General features: G+C 43.4%; 1 protein-coding gene across 1 annotated transcript in view; it reads right to left on the bottom strand.

Moving 5' to 3' along the window:
• The window catches only part of CNTN5 (contactin 5), a gene marked incomplete at both ends in the record, with an annotated part of 284,514 nt that overhangs the window by 168,804 nt on the left and 94,930 nt on the right, over positions 1-20,780 (bottom strand). The window contains one exon of the mRNA XM_083362597.1: positions 13,168-13,270. Coding sequence (XP_083218723.1) covers positions 13,168-13,270 — 103 coding nt within the window. The remainder of the gene's footprint in view (positions 1-13,167; positions 13,271-20,780) is intronic.

Raw genomic sequence — 20,780 nt, 5'->3', positions numbered from 1 at the left:
ATAAGTTAATAAATAAATAATTCTTGATTGGTGGAATATGCTGGTAGTCCCATTTTTATGTAATCTTTTACTGTGAGAAGTAAAAGCAAGGCACAGTCTAATTAAAGTAAGTTGTCCTAGCACTTTACCACAGAGTTCCCCAAATGTTTCTGGCTTTATGTACTGGGGGGATGGTTCCGCATGAGCGGTGGGAACGTATACCGTCATGCAAATGCAGCATGCATGCCCACTCTTGCCCATTTCTCATGCAAGTGGGGATGTGCATGCATGCTTGCCCACCACTTCTGTGACAAGGATGAAGAAGCAGACAATGGTGGCCAAAAGTTTTCTAATTCCTGATGAAAAGGGGGAAACAATCATTTTTACGTTTGCAAGGAAAGTGCACAGGTATTCACTTGGGATGCACATGAAGTGCTCTGTAAAATTGGATTCTTTGTCCAATGGCTCCTGATCCCATGGGGGAAAAATCATTTCAGACAAATGCTTCCCATTGCCACTGCCCATTAATGTACAAAAATAAAATTATTCTCCTGAATTATCTTTGAGATTAAAGAGTTATGTTTCCACTCATACTGATGGAGTAGTGCAAGTGTCTATATTTCTTCTCCCTTTTAATTGTGCTGATTATCTTAATGGTGCAAGGTGGTCTTAAAATCATGCTACCTGTTGGAACTTCTCCCTTAACAAGTGACCAGAGAACCTTAAAGGAAGCCCTGTGATTGCCTCGGTGTCTGCAGGCTCACATATTTTATCATCCCTCCCAGGTAAATCAGACAGGAAATGATGTCTAGGTGAACTAATCCTACTTTATTGTAAGCCTATAACAACAAAATCTTACTACTACTACTACTATTACTACTACTTTTAACTGCTTGATCCATTCATTGGGGTCCTTCCTAAATTTCTTTTTCTGATTGTAAAGCCACCTCTTTTGTCTGATTACTTCATAGGCAACATCTCTTCTTCTCATCCCTCAAGGCCATCCACACTTATTTGTGGTTGTCATTTGCTGGTGTTATCCCTGCTGTTGACACCTGGGAACTCTAGTTCTGGTGTTTTTAATTTCCATCCCAGCTGTTTTTCCTCTCTGATGCTTGTATATACATGGGTGTATTTGGGTTTGCTGTGAACTCTGTGTGGCATCAGGAAGGGTGTCCAGGCAGTAAATGCTCAGCTCCTTTCAATCTCCCCGACTCTACTCCAATTCAAGGGATTACGGGGTCATAATAAGAAAGTTATTTTGGTTTCAAAAGCCAGAATAACTTTACATATTGAAGTAATATTATTTCTTTTGTGTTTTAAATTGTTCATTTTTTCTATAACATTGTATGGATTCCTCCTTGAAATGGGAAGTAAAATAAAATAATTTATTGATGAATCTATATATGTTTAGAGAAATAAACACCATAATGTAACATTGCTGCTTGGTAATTCAAAGTTTTTTTTTTAAAAAAATGGGTTGATTAGATGGGTTGTTTTTTTAATTCCTCTTCTTATTAAGAACAATTGAACAAAGAATGCATCTGAAATGTCTGCAGGATTTGGGCTTTTCATAGGTTTGACAGACACATATGGCCTTTTTTTTCCACTTCAGTTTTTAATTCCAGGAGCCCGGGGTGATTGGCAGTTCCAAATAAACACCATTAATAAACCATTAATGTGTAACTAAAAGCCCAGGTTTTTCTAAGGAATACTTGCCAACTGCTTACCACAGAAAATCTCTCAGGAGTATTTGTCATTCTCACAGTTACAATGGAGCAGAAGCTGTTTGAGATTGCTTGAGCTAAAATCATAAGAAAAACAAAACTATAGAGAGCCCTACAGCAAGTAATATTTGGCAATTAGTGAAAGCTGGCATTTGTTTACCTTCACTGAAATGCTGAAAAATAAAAAGAGTTTCTCTTCCCTAATGATTGCCTGGTGAAAGGTAACAATAGAAACATTTGTAAATGCTAACAAGGCAGAGAAGAGGGAAAAGAAGTAGGGTGAAATGAAAGAAGAGGAATTTCATGCATATTTACCTATTGACACAGCCTCAAGGTATCAGGTTAAGCCTGAAATATCATTCATCTAATTACTTCAGAGAAGTCAAACAGAGTTTGGGTAGAACTGACCCCAGTGGTGCAATGAAGGCTGAAAAAAGAGAGATAAGGACTCTCAGAGCTAAAATATCTGGTTCCCTACTTGTAGATGACATAACTTAGTTGATAGAACTTTCTTCTGCTCAGCATTAAGACTGAGAATCTGAAGCTGCTTCAAAGACCATTTTTGCTGCCAGCCATGACTTCCTCTTGTTTGACAAGCCTAAAGAAGATGATCGCTTCCAGTCAGAAAGCCCTAAGCACTTTGCTCAAAGGTCAATCTTCACTCGTTTAAGAGTGGTGCAGTGGTTAGAATGTAGTATTGCAAGATAACTCTGTTCACAGCCAGGAGTTCAATCCTGATGGGGCATAAGTTTGACTTAGCTTTCTATCCTTCTCAGGTTGGTAAAATGAAGATCCAGATTGTTGGGCACAATATGCAAATAATGCCTACTGTCATGGTTCAGACTAATGAGACAGATCAAAGAACATTCATGTTCGTAGCATTGACACCTACATTCAGTGGTGAGATTCAAATACCTGAACAATCGGTTCTCTTATTGGATGCAGGCCTGGGAGGCCTCCTCCAGGCCTCCAAGGTTTAGAACCGACTTCCAGAAATGGCATCCATGCACTTCCGGCGAGCTGTTCTAGGCCTGGAAGGTATCCTCCAGGCCTCCAGGACCTAGAACGGAATTCCGGAAGTGGCATCCATGCACTTCTGGCAGGCTGTTCTAAGCCTGGGAGGCCTCCTCCAGATCTTTGAGGCCTAGACTGGACTTCCGGAAGCACTGTGCATTAAGCCGGTTCTCCGAACTCAGCAAAATTTAGCTACCAGTTCTACCAAACTGGTGCATACTGGCTGAATCCCACCACTGCCTACATTGTAAACTGCCTAGAGAGTGCTGTAAAGGAGCAGCCCCCAACCTTTTGGGCATCAGGGACTAGTTCTGTGGCATTTCTGCAGTCTGGAGGGGGCGTGATTTCATGTGCTTCCTGCATCCCGTGGATGCTTTGCTTATTTGTGCGGACTGGTTTCACTGCCAGTCCACAGACCAGGACTTGGAGACCCCTGCTCTAAAGCACTATGGAATGGTATATAAATCTAAGTGCTATTGATATTTACCCTTATGACTTCTTTAGATACTCAACCAACAAAATGGTTAAGGACTGATGAGGGGTATGAGCTCTTTTTCATGCTTCCATCATGGAGCACTTATATTGCATAGGAAGCACCACCTCCCTTTCCATGAATCCATGTTTGGATGAATGGGCTCAAAATGGTGTTTGGCCATGACACAGATGTTGGCCAAGGAATTCTGAGGGCTGCAATTCCAGCACATCTGGAAAGTACAAGAAGGGAAGCTTATTCTGTGTGATTGCTTGTGCAGGGGCATTTTGAGCCCTGAGGGCACGTTCAGTTTTCCCTTATCTTGCCTGACTGCAGATATTTGCAAGTGAAAATTGTTAAATGCGATGCCATACTAAATAGCTGATTTAATTTAAAAAAACAACAACATTATTAATAGAATGGGGGGGTTAAGCAATCAAATATAGCTATCCTAATTTTTCACTTTCAGGCTAATAAAGGTAAAGGTAAAGGTTCCCCCGCACATGCGTGCTAGTCGTTTCCGACTCTAGGGGCCGGTGCTCATCTCCGTTTCAAAGCCGAAGAGCCAGCGCTTGTCCAAGGACGACTCCGTGGTCATGTGGCCAGCATGACTAGACACCAAAGGTGCACGGAACGCTGTTACCTTCCCACCGTAGTGGTCCCTATTTTTCTACTTGCATTTTTACGTGCTTTCGAACTGCTAGGTTGGCAGAAGCTGGGACGAGTAACAGGCGCTCACTCTGTTACGCGGCACTCGGGATTCGACCCGCCAAACTGCCGACCTTCTGATCGACAAGCTCAGCGTCCTAACCCACTGAGCCACCGCGTCCCTTTCAGGCTAATACACAGTTCCAAACACACTCGTTACAGTTTTCACTTCTCTAAACTGATGCTGTCGTCCTCACATTCTAGGCATGTTTTTATAGGATTGTTCAAAGCACAGGAAAAGTTACAGCTTCTTTCAGGGAGGTATGAAATGGCCACTCTTAAACTGTTTCCAGTCCATATCTCAGCACAACCACAGAAAATTATTTGTAAGCAAGATGTAGTTTTGGGCAAAATTGTATAAAATAAATCCATTAGAAGAAAAAGATGCAAATAATTTTTTCTGAAGAAAATTCAAACTGAGGCAGAAACATGATAAATGATAGATTTGGTGATCACAAAAAAATAGAAACTGAGAAATTTATAACCAATACATTTTTTTTATTTCTTAGCTAACGTCAGATGCAAACACTGGAACAGATTTTTAATTAAATGCTTTTTCCTTATACAGATATAGCCGTATTTTGAAAATGTATATTATAAATCATACTAGAATAGATTATATTATGTTTTCCTACTGATATGTCTAATTGGGCTGATATGTGCATTCATGTTTATATATATTTTATATCATCCCATCTCTTGCAATAAAGGGAATTTATGCCCAGAATGTGGAAAACATCTGGGAGTGAAACAAATCTTTTCTTTCACATTTATTAAAATCTGAACCTTTCAAAGAGTTTAGGTATGGTTCAAAATTGAAAGGGAGAACAAACCCTAAGAAGCACGTTAAGATACAAATGTCGAGAGAATTGGGTACGGCAATGCATGTAAATATTTGTACAGTTTCCCTATCTCTTATTTTTAACTCATAAATTGATGTGAAAAGAAACTGCAATGAACTCAAGGGCATGCAATTAGAAAACTGATAGCAATTAAAATTGGCAGATGTGCCAGTCCCCAAATTGTTCTGTTCGTGAAGTTGTGGAAGATGGAAGCCACTAAGACACTTAATTTCAGAAATCAACTGTTTTATGAAATCTTTTCTCACACTCTCCATTTATCAAGGATTGTTGGCAGAACTTGCTTATTATGATTTGTAATATACAGGTCCATTTTTAAAAAAATTCCTTCAGTCCATTTCTCAGTTATCCAATAACACTAGTTATATTTGGGTAATGTTCAAAATAGCAACAGAATTAAGAAGACACTGATCAAAGCTTGCTGGGTTTCATCACTGCCCTGCTGGGGACACTTAACTCATCACACAGTTTGCTGAGCCTGCAGCAGTAATACGGTAGAAAAGGTCAACCTGTCTTTCAATACAGTAAACCTTACAGCTATTATTGACCTTTCCATTGAGAACTTCTGAGAAGTTTCAAAATAAATTCTCTGTATTTTACTTGGAAGACTAAAGTAGGACTACGAGACAGCCCCTGCTGTCACTGAACAGTATTTGAGATATGTAGAAATTAATGAAGGACATGCAGAACACTCTAGATTGTTTTGTAGGTTTTTTTTTAAAAAAAACCTCTCAGATTGGCTCATAAGAATTAAAATAACCCATTAAGCAAAATTAGTAGTAGCAAAATTAAAATAAAACACCAAAAAAGTAGAACAGAATTTTGGATTAGAGACTATAATAGTCTAAAAAAATAGTTTTTAGTCTTTGAAAAGACTTGTGCCTTGCATCTTCTCACTGATTGAGAATGCAAGATTTAAAGAGTCGTTAAATAATGGATAGCTGGTTTTATATTCAGAAAATAGTTTAATCCTACAGAGTTTGGTGTTCTTATTTTAGGTTTGTATATTTTTTGCCCTACTTACAATTGTGGCATATTATTTCTCTGCACATCCATAAATTGTTTCAATGTTCTGCTCATAGCTCAACTGAATATGTGAGCCAGATATTCTTGATGTAGAAAGGCAATTTTTATGTATACATACAGCTATATATGCGGAAGCCACCTTGCAGTGTGTAACTCACTGTTACACATGCCCCAAACTCCATAGAGAATTCTGTATGGAGAAAGGGATGGATGACACATACCGGTATAATATCAGGGGTGGAACAGTGCATAAACTAATGCTCTTGGCTATCATTTTCTCTTAAATAGTATTAATAATATACATATAAACATGTAGTTTTTTTTTTTTTTTTTTTTCCTGCCCAAGATGGCGACGGCCGCAACTTAGGCTTCGGGCGCTCTTTGAGGGCTTCTAAGGATTTAGCTCGGGGAAGCCCACGGTATGTCGAGGCAATTCTGGGGGTGGGGGGTCTAAAAACAGCTGCTGGGCGCTGTTTTTCTGCGGCGCTGATCCCCCCCCCTTCGAGCTAGCGGCTTTTGATATCTGCCGCCTGTCAACCTGCCGGCCCATGATGGCGCCGAACGCTGCTACGCTGTGAAACCCGAGATGTCAGCCCTGCTTCTTCATCTGCTGCTGACTGAGGCGACTTCGCGCTGCTGTTGGCTGTGGCTACTCCGGGACTCGGGGGTTTTTAAAACAGCTGCTAAGCGCTGCTCTCTGTGGCGCTGAGCCCCCCCCTCCGAAATAGCGGCTTGTGGATTCTAGCGAGCGGTGCCGAGAACTGTCTGTCGACTTGCTGAGCCTCATCATGGCGCTGAGCGCTGCCACGTCGTGAAGCTCGGGACGTCTGCTTTGTTTTCATCTGCTCGCGGGCTGAGGCAGCTTTGGGGACTGGGGATTGTTGGAACAGCTGCTGGGCGCTGCTTTTCGTGACGCCGAGCCCCCCCCCCCACCAGCGGCCTGCTGATTCGAACGAGCAGCGCTGAGAATTTCCTGCCGACCTGCTGAGCCCCGTTATGGCGCCGAGCACTATTACAGCGCCGGGAAGCCCGAGACGCTTTGCCTGTCTTCCTTTCTCTGCTTACTCGCCGTGGATACCCTCTGTTGTGGGAGGGGCAGCGGCGATGATCCCACCGGACGGAGATTCTTCTACTACCATCGGCTGGCTGGCACCGTTTTCAGCGGTGCGGAGCCTCCTTCTCCTCCCGGATGGTGGTTGCAGACTGTGGGCCTGGTCATCGGCCTCGGCGGACATGCTAGCGAACTTTTTGATTCAATATAGCTGCTGGGACTACCTCTTTCCTCCGTTGGAGATGGTTTGGACTGGCGGACGGGCATTGACTGACGGCGCTGATTGGCGGTGTGAGGATCAACAGAGGCTTGGCCTCCTTGTCCTTTACTTTTTTGTTACCAGGCAGGCGTTATGACTGGCTCCGTACCTGATGGGAATTAAGATCTCCCTATTGATAGTCTAATGTGGACGGGACCGAACCGTGGTGGGAGGACGGTTTTGGACTTGTCAGCGTCCACCTCACTGGTGTGAGAGACCAGTTGGGGTGGGCCTGGCTCAGGATCCCCTTTTTCTCTCTCTGCTCCAGTCAGATGCCTCAGCCGGAGTGAGAGGACGGCTGAGGTTGTCTTCTGGATTTCCATCTCAGGTGAGAGCTGAGATGGCTCTGCAGATTGAGAGATACGCCCACTGGACTTTTTCTTTTTCCATCTTTGTACCATCAACGAGCAATCCTCTTGATATATTTGCAACATCGGCCCTGAGAGACTATTCGAGCGCAACATGATTTATCGTTATTCCGAAGCGGACTTGTATGCCCTTAGGGCGGTTCCTGCCTCATGGGCGCGACCTGTCGCCTGTTTCCATACTCCCCTTAATGACGGGTCCAAGCTTTGGGACTCCGAGAGGTGGTTGGGCTTGGACAGGGGCCTCGAGTTAAGACGCGCTAAGAGGCCCCTGATAAGATTCTTAGCCGGTTATTTTAAGAGGTTAGGGAGGGGGAGGGTGGGGAAGGAATCTATAACCGGCACTCAGTCTGGACCTGTTAGAGGTCCCGACGGGACGGGGTCGGGGGAGGTGGCTGCTGGCGCTGGGAATGTGGGGGTGGGGCATCGAATCCCCACGGCGATAGGGTATGGCAGCAGGTGTTTGCGCGGAGGGCCATATCAACATCTGGGATCGCGCCCCCGCTATCTCCGAGCGGTGGCGCGCTCCGACCCTCCGGTTAGCACCCTCCTACCCGGGGATGAGGGTGATCAGGCCCCTGAGCTCAGGTTGGTCTATTTTAACGCTAGATCCGTAGTTAACAAAGCTCCCCTCATCCGTGACCTGATCGAGGAGGAATGTGCGGATCTAGCGTGCATCACGGAAACTTGGTTGGGTTCGGAGGGAGGGGTGCCTCTCACCGAGTTATGCCCGCCAGGTTTCCGGGTGCTGCACCAGCCACGGGCTCAGGGCAGGGGTGGTGGGGTGGCAGTGGTTATTCGGGAGACTCTGTGTCCTCGAGAGGCCACCATTGTCCAGATGGCCGGGAGTGAATCCCTCCTCTTGAGATGTGGTCCTCGGGTTCAGTTGGGCTTGTTGCTCACATACCTGGCGCCCAGCTGTGTGGCAACAGCCCTGCCTGAGCTGCTCGACACCCTCTCAGGGTTGGCGGTGGAGTTCCCCAGGCTTATAGTCCTGGGTGACTTCAACCTGCCATCACTGGGGGGGTCGTCGGAGTTAGCTCGGGAGTTCATGGCTTCCATGACAGCCATGGGCCTGACCCAGGTTATTGAGGGCCCTACTCACGAGGGGGATCATACTCTCGACCTGGTGTTCCTGTCTGGACAATGGTTGGATGATCTGGGAGGGGGTTCCCCGTCCATCACCCCTCTGTCATGGTCAGATCATTACCTCCTGAGGCTGGTTTTCCGTCATGCCATCCCCCGCCGCTGGGCGGCGGAACCGACCAGGTGGTTCCGCCCCAGGCGCCTAATGGACCCGGACCGGTTCCAGAGGGCGCTTGGGCCGATACCTATCACCCTTACCCACAGCCCAGTCGATGCTCTGGTGGAGGCCTGGGAAACGGCTGCCACCAGGGCACTCGACTGTGTTGTACCCATGCGACCTCTGACTCGGCGCAGATCCCGTTGGGCTCCATGGTTCTCTGTGGAGCTCCGGGAGATGAAGCGTCGGAGACGAGGTCTAGAGAGCGGTTGGAGATCCAGCCGATCCGAACCCGACCGATTGCAGTTAAGAACCTTCATAAGGTCTTATCTTGCGGCGATAAGGACGGCGAAGTCTAACTACTTTGCCGCCCTTATCGCGTCCGCAGATAATCGCCCGGCCGCCCTGTTTAGGGTGACTCGCTCCCTCCTTAACCAGGAGGTGAGGGAGGATCCCTTGCAGGGACGAGCCGAGGAGTTTAGTCATCATCTGACGGACAAAATCGCTCGGATCCGGACCGGCTTGGACTCTGACTGGGCAGAGTCTGATGTGGAGGAATCAGGCGGTCTTGAGCACGTTATCTGGACTGAGTTCGACCCTGTTTCCCCTGATGATGTGGACAGGATCATGGGGAGACTGAGCTCCACCACCTGTTTGTTGGATCCGTGCCCCTCCTGGCTAGCTTATGCGGCTCGGGAGGGAACACGAGGCTGGTTCCATGCAGTAATAACTGCTTCTTTGAAGGAGGGTGTCTTCCCTGCCGCCTTGAAGGAGGCGGTGGTGAGACCCCTCCTCAAGAAGCCTGCTTTGGACCCGGCTATTTTAAACAACTATCGTCCAGTCTCCAACCTTCGCTTCCTGGCGAAGGTTGTTGAGAGTGTGGTGGCGCATCAGCTCCCTCTGTTCCTGGAGGAAACTGATTATCTGGACCCGTACCAATCGGGCTTCAGGCCTGGACACAGCACGGAGACGGCATTGGTCGCGCTGGTGAATGATCTCTGGAGGGCTAGGGACAGGGGTTGCTCCTCTGTCCTGGTCCTATTAGATCTCTCAGCGGCTTTCGATACCATCGACCATGGTATCCTGCTGCGGCGTCTCAGGGGGCTGGGAGTGGGAGGCACCGTTTTACGGTGGTTCTCCTCCTACCTCCAGGGCCGCTCGCAGTCGGTGTTGACAGGAGGGCAGAGATCCGCCCCGAGGTCTCTCATTTGTGGAGTCCCTCAGGGGTCGGTTCTCTCGCCCCTCCTGTTCAACATCTACATGAAGCCGCTGGGCGAGATCATTCGTGGTTTTGGGGTGGGGTATCACCAGTACGCTGATGATACCCAACTTTTTCTTTCCACCCCGAACCAACCCAGTGATGCCCTCTCCGTGATGTCCCGGTGCCTGGAGGCGGTTCAGGTCTGGATGGGGAGAAACAGGCTTCGTCTCAATCCCGCCAAGACTGAGTGGCTGTGCATATCGGCGTCTCGGGTTAACCAAGTTATTCCACCTCTAACGATGGGGGGTGAGGTGTTACCCCCCGTTGATAGGGCTCGCAACTTGGGCGTCCTCCTGGATTCACGGCTCAATTTTGAAGATCACATAGGAGCCGTGACCAGGGGGGCTTTTGCACAGGTTCGCCTGGTGCGCCAGTTGCGCCCCTATCTGGACCGAGACGCCCTACGCACAGTCACTCATGCGCTTGTGACCTCCCGTTTGGACTACTGCAACGCTCTCTACATGGGGCTGCCCTTGAAGACCACTCGGAGGCTTCAACTGGTGCAGAATGCGGCCGCGCGAGTTGTAATGGGGGTTTCCCGATACTCCCATGTAACACCTCTACTCCGCGAGCTGCATTGGCTTCCGGTTGCCCTCCGGGTGAAATTCAAGGTGCTGGTTATCACCTATAAAGCCCTACATGGCCTGGGTCCGGGTTATTTGAGGGATCACCTGCTGCCGGCATCAAACGCCCTTCGCCCAGTGCGCTCCCACAGGGAGGGTCTGCTCAGGGTTCCGCCGGTGAGAGATTGCCGGCGGGTGACACCCAGGGATAGGGCCTTCTCGGTGGGAGCGCCTGCCCTCTGGAACCAGCTGCCGGTAGAGCTGAGGACTGCTCCCGACCTCCGATCATTCCGCCGGGGCCTGAAGACCTGGCTCTTTGAGCTCTCGGGCCCAGGCTGAGGAGAAAATTTTAACTGGGGTTTTAATCTACAGGGTGAATTTAATGCTTTTTTAATTGGTTTTAACTTTTGTATGTTTCAATTTTAATTCCCTGTAAACCGCCCTGAGTCCTCAGGGAAAGGGCGGTATACAAATGCAAATATTAAATTAAATTAAATTAAATTAAGAGCCTTCAAACTATTCTTTAGTTTACTGATTCTGTTGTCAAACTGCTTTTATGGTTAATATCTCAATATTCAAATGGAATCTGCCTTTCTAGAACTTCATTATTCTGCACCCCAGAATAATTGGGAATAGGTTTTGACTTATTTCTACATAGCATACATTTAAGTATTTCAAGAATGCCACCATATCTGTTCTCAGTTTCTCAAAGCTAAACGTTCCTAGCTCTTTCAATCTCTCTGCATAATACTTAGTTTTTCTGTCCACTGATTGTTTTTGTTGTTTTTCTCTGATCCTGATTTTTTTTCCTCGAATAATTTTGTGCTTCCGCTTCTAAGATTTAGTCTAGCATTCAACAATGTAGGTCATAATATCTCAAGTTTCAAAAATCAGCTTTGGAGCATGAGAATGTTACACTGGTCTATAACAATGTCTTCCTGGAATCATGTGGCATCTCCAAAGAGGTACTAAGTTCAAACAGAGGACAGTCTGAATTTAATTTATATTTTGGTATTTTCTGTTAAAAACAACAACAGATAAATAGAATTCCCTTCCTGCTTCCAGAAACATTTCCTTGATTTTCTTAAGTAAACAATGATTGACCATACTGGTTTACATTGGGATGTAATCTTTAGAGTGCATGAAATGGAGTCACTAGCTTTCATCCATCTATCAGTAATAAATTTGGCCTTAGTTGATCACAGGTATTTAGTGGAGATTGCAAATATACTATTCCATTCAGGGGTGGGATTCAAGTAATTTAACAACTGGTTGTCATCACTGGCACCATGTGCCTTGCATCTTCATCATCACTGGCGCGACACACTTCACATCATCATCAGTGGCATGACGCACCTTGCATCATCATCATCACTGGTGCAACGTGCCTCGCATCATCATCACTGGCACAATGCACTTCGTGGTGGCAACATCACCAGCATGATGCACCTCACAGATTTATCACAACTGGTTCACCAAACTCAACAAAAAATTAGGGATCAGTTCTGCCGAACCGGTGCAAACTGGCTGAATCCCACCGCTGCATGTACTGTATATGCATGTATTACTATGTTAGCATTTCTACATAACCCTCCCAGCTCTTAGGATCTAATGCAGGGGTCTTCAAACTTGGCCCTTTGATGACTTGTGGACTTCAACTCCCAGAATTCCTCAGCCAGCGTGCCTGGCTGAGGAATTCTGGGAGTTGAAGTCCACAAGTCATCAAAGGGCCAAGTTTGAAGACCCCTGATTTAATGGGTTATAAATCCGGAGTGTTTCCTAATTTCCTAATCAGTACAATACATTTCATTTGCTTCTCTTACTCTTTCATCAACTTACTCTTATGGTATACTAAATTATTTATTCATAATTGATTTTATAATTTTAATTCAACTATAAGGAAGACACAAAAACACACACAGAGACACAAACAGTGCTGCTGTAACTTTGAACAGTCACTAGATGACCACAATTGAGCCCAAAGTTTATGTTGCGAAGTGAGACATTTGTTAAATAAATTTTGACCCATTTTACAACTTTTCTTGTCACAGTTGTTAAGTGAATCATTGCAGTTGTTCAGTTAGTAACATGATTGTTAAGTGAATCTGGCTTCCACATAGACTTCATTTGTCAGAAGGTCACAAAAGTTGATCACATGACCCTGGGACACTGCAACAGTGTTAAATTTTGTATGAACTCTCTCTCTCTCTCTCTCTCTCTCTCTCTCTCTCTCTCTCTCTCTCTCTCTCTCTCTCTCTCCCTCTCCCTCTCCCTCTCCCTCTCCCTCTCCCTCTCCCTCTCCCTCTCCCTCTCTTTCTCTCTCTTGTAATTAAAGCTGTCAGGACTGCATTGTGTCTAGCATGTGTAGAATATCCTGACATTGTATGCCATACACTAAAAGAATAAAAAAATGAATGATCTATCTATCTATCTATCTATCTATCTATCTATCTATCTATCTATCTATCTATCTATCTTCTATGTAACATCTATATATCATGTATATACAATATACTGTTTGATTGACCATGTATCATCAAGTTAATGTGAACTCTTAGTATCTTTCTTTCTCTGTTTATTATCAACTAAATAAATGATCTCAGATTTTAATAATAAATTATGAAAGTATGTATACTTACTTGCCCAGTGCAAAGCATTCCATCCTAACAGTAGATCCCTTAGCAGCTGTAACTGTGTATGGAAAATGGACCTCAATTTTTGGTTCATATTCCCCCATCACTCCTGGAAAACAAAGAAAGATCTTTACTAGTAAAATAGCAGTAGACTTGTCATTGATAGACTTATCACTGTAAGTCAGATCATCCAATAGCTAGAGAAGAATGATATGATTATGAAGGAAAATGGTTACAATTAGGGATATGCCCCCAATATAATTTAAATGGTTAGGATTTTCCAATACCACCAAAGCAGCATTTTATTTTTAAAACAGCAAAGAATTCTTTCTTATGCTAAGTGTTCCAAACCAATGGTCAGAATAATGGATATACTGTACAGTACTTGGATGATTTGGGGGAATCTTTTCACTTTAACAAAAATGAATTAAATTTGTAATAAGCAACTCCCTCATTAGTCACAATAGACCTTTTTGCTATTCCTCAAAATAATATAGCCACTTAAAATATATTAAGATTGAACATTGTTAGGAAGTTGAACAAAGCATCAGTTACTACGTTCTTTTATCTGCCCAATAACAAAAAATGGTTAAATGACAACTATTATTATGTTAAAATGGTGAAATTATATAACCAATAATATCTTTAATAAAAATATAGGAAAATTATGAAAACAATACGATTGATTGATTGATTAAGTGCCTTCAAGTTAGTGTCAACTCCTAGTGATTACCTACATAGATTCTCTCCACACTGATTGGTCTTCAGCTTTACTTTGGCATGCTAAAACAATTGTAAGGGTTATATATTTTTTTTTAATTTTAATTCCATTTATATCCCGCCCTTCTCCGAAGACTCAGGGTGGCTTACAAGCTTAGCAGTAGCCTTCATTCTATGTATATGCCTGCTTATTAGGGCTTTCACACACACCCCAAGCGGCATTATTACAAAGTCAGCTTAATTGCCCCCAACAATCTGGGTCCTCATTTTACCTACCTCGGAAGGATGGAAGGCTGAGTCAACCTTGAGCCTGGTGGGATGCGAACCTGCACTAATTGCAGGCAGCTGCTGTTACTTAAGGAGGCATTAGCCCACTGCTCCACCAAGGCTCTATTACGTTACGTTATATATAACGTCCCCTTCATGGATTACTGCCTTGTCGTGGCGAAGGGGCTTGCGTAATTCAATGAAGCTATGAGCTATGCCGTGCAGGGCCACCCAAGACGGACAGGTCATAGCAGAGAGTTCTGACAAAATGTGATCCACTGGAGAAGGAAATGGCAACCCACTCCAGTATCTTTGCCATGAAAACCCTATGGACAGTACCAAAAGGCAAAACGATATGACGCTGGAAGATGAGCCCCTCAGGTCGGAAGGTGTCCAATATGCTACTGGGGAAGAGCAGAGGGCTAGTACTAGTAGCGCCAGAAAGAATGAAGCGACTGGGCCAAAGCCGAAAGGACGCTCAGCTGTGGATGTGTCTGGTGGTGAAAGGAAAGTCCGATGCTGTAAAGATTCTTTCTCCATAGGAACCTGGAATGTAAGATCCATGAATCAAGGAAAACTGGACGTGGTCAAACAAGAGATGACAAGACTGAACATTGACATATTAGGTATCAGCGAACTAAAATGGACAGGAATGGGTGAATTTAATTCAGATGACCATCAGGTATACTACTGTGGGCAAGAATCCTTCAGAAGAAATGGAGTAGCCTTCATAGTCAATAAAAGAGTAGGAAAAGCAATACTGGGATACAATCCTCAAAATGACAGAATGATCTCAGTTCGAATCCAAGGCAAACCATTCAATATCACAGTAGTCCAAGTCTATGCCCCAACCACCAGTGCTGAAGAGGATGAAATTGACCAGTTCTATGAAGCACTACAGCACCTTATAGAACTAACACCAAAAAATGATGTTCTTATCATCATGGGGGATTGGAATGCTAAAGTAGGAAGCCAAAAGATAACTGGAATAACAGGCAAGTTTGGCCTTGGAGTGCAAAATGAAGCAGGGCACAGGCTGATAGAATTCTGTCAAGAGAATACGATGGTCATAGCAAACACTCTTTTCCAACAACCCAAGAGACGGCTCTACACATGGACATCACCAGATGGTCAACACAGAAATCAGATTGACTATATGCTCTGCAGCCAAAGATGGAGAAGCTCTATACAGTCAGTAAAAACAAGACCAGGAGCTGACTGTGGCTCAGACCATGAGCTTCTCATGCAAAGTTTAGGCTTAAACTGAAGAAAGTAGGGAAAAGCACTAGGCCAGTCAGGTATGAATTAAATCATATCCCTGTTGAATATACAGTAGAGGTGACAAATAGATTTAAGGAATTAGATCTGATAGACAGAGTGCCTGAAGAACTATGGACAGAGGTTCGTGACATTGTACAACAGGTAGCAACCAAAACCATCCCAAAGAAAAAGAAATGCAAGAAAGCAAAATGGCTGTCTGAGGAAGCTTTGCAAATAGCTGAGGAAAGGAGGGAAGCGAAAGGCAAAGGAGAAAAAGAAAGATACACCCAATTGAATGCAGAATTCCAGAGAATAGCTAGAAGAGATAAGAATGCCTTCTTAAATGAACAGTGCAAAGAAATAGAAGAAAACAATAGAATAGGGAGGACCAGAGATCTTTTCAAGAAAATTGGAGAAATGAAGGGAACGTTTAATGCAAAAATGGGCATGATAAAGGACCAAAATGGCAGGGACCTAACAGAGGCAGAAGAGATTAAGAAGAGGTGGCAAAATTACACAGAAGAACTATACAAGAATGAGCTTAACGTCCCTGATAATCCCAATGAGGTGGTCACTGACCTCGAGCCAGACATCCTAGAATGTGAAGTGAAGTGGGCCTTAGAAAAGCTGAGCAACAACAAAGCTAGTGGAGGTGACAGTATTCCAGCTGAGCTATTCAAAATCTTAAAAGACAGTGCAGTAAAAGTGCTACACTCAATTTGCCAGCAAATTTGGAAAACTCAACAGTGGCCACAGGATTGGAAAAGATCAGTTTACATTCCAATTCCTAAGAAAGGCAGTGCCAAAGAATGTTCAAACTATCGCACCATTGCACTCATTTCTCATGCTAGTAAAGTCATGCTTAAAATCCTACAAGCTAGACTTCAGCAGTATGTGGATCGAGAACTACCAGAAGTGCAGGCAGGATTTCGAAGAGGCAGAGGAACTAGAGATCAAATTGCCAACATACGCTGGATCATGGAGAAAGCTAGGGAGTTCCAGAAAAACATCTACTTCTGCTTCATTGACTATGCTAAAGCCTTTGATTGTGTGGATCATAACAAACTGTGGCAAGTTCTTAAAGAGATGGGAGTACCAGACCATCTTATTTGTCTCTTGAGAAACCTATATGCGGGTCAAGAAGCAACAGTGAGAACTGGACACGGAACCACTGATTGGTTCAAAATTGGGAAAGGAGTCCGGCAAGGCTGTATACTGTCGCCCTGCCTATTTAACTTATATGCAGAGCACATCATGAGAAAGGCAGGGCTAGATGAATCAAAAGTTGGAATTAAGATTGCCGGAAGAAATATCAACAACCTAAGATACGCAGATGATACCACTCTAATGGCAGAAAGTGAAGAAGAACTAAAGAGCCTCTTGTTGCAGGTGAAGAAGGAGAGTGCAAAACTTGGGTTGAAACTTAACATTAAGAAAACCAAGATCATGGCATCTGGCCCTCTCAATTCCTGGCAAATAGATGAGGAAGAAATGGAGGTAGTGACAGATTTTATTTTCCTGGGCTCCAAGATCACTGCAGATGGGGACTGTAGCCAAGAAATTAAAAGACGCTTGCTCCTGGGGAGGAAAGCCATGGCAAATCTAGACAGCACACTAAAAAGCAGAGACATCACCCTGTCAACAAAAGTGCGTATAGTCAAGGCTATGGTCTTTCCAGTTGCAATGTATGGTAGTGAAAGTTGGACCATAAGAAAGGCTGAGTGCCAAAGAATTGAGGCCTTTGAACTGTGGTGCTGGAGAAGACTCCTGCGAGTCCCTTGGACTGCAAGGCGATCAAACCGGTCAGTCCTAGAGGAGATCAATCCTGACTGCTCTTTAGAAGGCCAGATCCTGAAGCTAAAACTCAAGTACTTTGGCCACCTAATGAGAAGGAAGGACTCCCTGGAGAAGAGCCTAATGCTGGGGAAGATCGAGGGCAATAGAAGAAGGGGACGACAGAGAATGAGGTGGCTGGACGGAGTCACTGAAGCAGTAGGCATGAGCTTAAATGGACTCCAGAAGATGGTAGAGGACAGGAAGGCCTGGAGGAATGTTGTCCATAGGGTCGCGATGGGTCGGACACGACTTCGCAGCTAACAACAACAACAACAACAAAATATATAACGTAAGTATTTAGAATTAAAAAATTAAATAACATATACATGTTATTTTAAAAATATAAAATTGCAAACAATTTTGCTTTTCAAAACTAATATGTATCAAATCCAAAGCTGTAACTAGTTTTTTATGTACCAAAGATCAACTTTAGTACCTAAGCTTTAACTTTATAATATATTTGTGTGTATGTTTATAGGCATCTCTGTTTGTATGTTTCAGTTCTGAATCTCTTTCTTTGAATTTGAGGGCATCACTTTTAATATTGCAAAAGAGAGAGAAAAAGGGGTCTCTATATCAAGCATGAATTTGGAAATCTTTAGGGTGCCTCTCCTTTCCATGTGAAGTAGCTCCTATAGCTGCAATTTTTCCTTAACACATGCTTTATAGAAACAGCTACTACCAAAGACCAAAAAAGATAAAATAAACCCATGTCCTCTCCTAAAAATGTACAAGTTAAGGTAATCATTTAAAAAAAGATGGTACATACTTCAAAGATAATCTCATTTCAAGAACAATTCTTTTATATTCACCCATTTAAAGTGATTACAGTAAAATCTGTATTTACAGTAGTGGATGAAGCTGTTCATGAACATTCACCTTCCAATGACAGAAGTACATCAGGAATGTTAAGGAATTTGTTGTGCAGAGGTCTCCTTGTGCTACCAAAGAGTTGCACAGACAAGGAAGGGTACTGAGAGCAGTAAAAGTCACACACAGGAGTACACTGAGTTCTAAAAGCAAAAAGTATTTTACTTTGAGGTGGTGTAAGAACAAAAATGCACAGTCAAAAAAAACAGTCCAGGTCATAAACAATAGCAACAGTCCAAAGAGTAATCCAAAACTACAAAGTCTTCTTACCGGTCCAGAGGTCAAATACACAGTTCAGGTTACAACAGTAGTAAACCAACAGCAGAGCAAAAACAGTAACAATAGAGATCAGTGAATTCAGAGAGAGAGAGAAGCTACGTTCCTAGCTTCCTCTTATGGCCATGAGAACACTTACACACCCATTGGCCAATTAACTTCTTAAAGACATAGCATTATGGTTAATATATTTTCAACCCAACATTGTAGGCTAACACCATATGCCTTACATTCTCCCCTTTGGGTAGAATAATATATAACTCTTACAATCTTATGCACATTCTTTCACAATTAGCATTGTGTTTCACAGCACTTTGTACCTTCGTAAAATGGTCTGCAATATTTACATCAGATGAACAATACTCTAGCTGTATTAATTTATCTTTGACACATTGTCTGACATTTACATAACAAAGATCAGTATGTTTAGATCTTGTTCTTACTGCAGCATTATTAGCCATCTTTATCGCAGCTTGATTGTCCTCATACACAATAAATGGATCATTTACATTTAAACCCATATCTAACAATAATTGTTTGTACACTAGCAGTTCTGTACATAACACTGATAGACATGAAAATTCAGCCTCCATTGTAGATAAGCTTATGTGCTTTTGTCTAATGGACTTAAAGTAGTTGCCCTCAGACTGGGTGCAAACACCTCGTCATAATCCTCAGTAGTTTGGGCAAAACCTTGTGCAACCAAACGTGCCTTATGGGTTACGGTCCCATCTACACCCTTCTTTATCTTATATATCCATTTACAACCTATAGCTTGCTCACCAGGTGGCAGTTTAGCTTCCTCATAAACCTTAAGATCCTGCAAAGACTTCAACTCCCTGTTCATTGCAGCTTTCCATGATGCCTGTTCCTTTTCAGGATACATCCTGATCTCATCATAGTTAGATGGCTCTACACTAACTTGACATACACTAGCTTCATAGTGATCAGGTGGACATCTGATGCGCGTTGAACGCCAAGGAACTACAGGGCTTTGAATTTCTGACTCCTCTCCTTCCTCTGATTCATCTATTATCTCCCCTATCTCCTCTTCATCTTTTATATTTACAGGAGATGTATTATCATTACTAGTTACGTTATCAGAGGAGTCCTCAAACACTAGAGGATCAGTATTAACAGTTACTTGCTCTAACCTATCCCAACCAACGTGCTCAAGGAATTTTGCATTAGAACTGTTATATACATTAGTTGTGCCTTGTTCCCAGAAATGATAGGATCTGTAGTTAGCTTCATAACCTACAAAGTATAATTGCCTAGCCCTATGTTGGCCTTTACTCCTGAGTTGTGCAGGAATGTGGACCCAAGCTGGGGTGCCAAACATGTGCAGGTAATCAAGGTTTGGTCTTCTACCATGCCATATTGTATATGGTATTTTACCAGTAGAAGTATTAACAACTATATTCAAAACATGGTTTGCACATTTTGCTGCCTCCCCCCACAGTCTATCTGTTAAGCCAGAATCTCTTAACATGGTTCTCATCATGGCTTGTAACGTTTGCCCATGTCTCTCAACAAATGCATTATGTTGAGGCCTATAAGGGGCTGAACGTTTATGCTCAATGCCAGCAGATTCTAGCATATCAACAAAACGCTTGTTTGTAAATTCAGTACCATTATCAGTAATTATGCACTGAACCTTTCTCTTTGTTTTTCTCTCTACAAACTTCAGCCAGTTTGCAAATTGTTGGAAAGTGTCTGCCTTTGACTTAAGCAGATAACAAAAACCATATCGAGAGTAGTGGTCAAGGATACTTAAAATATAACATGACCCTCTTAAACTTGGCTTCATGGGTCCAATTAAATCAGCAAACACAACTTCCAAAGGTACAGTTGTTTTGAAGCTGTTTAACCTGTTTGCAGGAGTTGCCTTGCTCTTTTCCTGATTACAGGCATTGCAATTCAAATACTTACTACATGGCTTCAGTTTAATTCCTACTAACTCAACTGTTTTACGTAGTGAGTTAAAGTTTACATGCCCTAACCGCCTATGCAATAAATGTATACATTCATCATGTGGCTTCTTATTCTCACATATTGAGTTAGCTTTAACTGTACTAACCTGGTTACTTGTGAGAAAGAATAAACCATCTTTCAAATTAGCAGTTACACAGGTTCCATTCCTCTCAATAGTGCATTGCTCCCCTCTGAATGTTACCACAAACCCAACCTTAACCAATTCCCTTACAGATAACAGGTTGAATCTTAGTTTAGGTATATATAACATAGGTAACTGTTCATCAATGCATGGGCAATAGGAATTACCTTCACCAGAGGCCTTCATCTTCCAACTGTTTGCCAGTGAAACATATTGGTTGCTGTTTTTCATATTAATAAACCTCTTTTTCTCTTTAGTAATGCATTGTGAAGCC

Source organism: Vipera ursinii (genome assembly GCF_947247035.1).
Source record: "Vipera ursinii genome assembly, chromosome: 4".
Classification (NCBI taxonomy): Eukaryota; Metazoa; Chordata; class Lepidosauria; order Squamata; family Viperidae; genus Vipera; species Vipera ursinii.
This window is presented reverse-complemented; position numbering and strand designations above follow the sequence as displayed.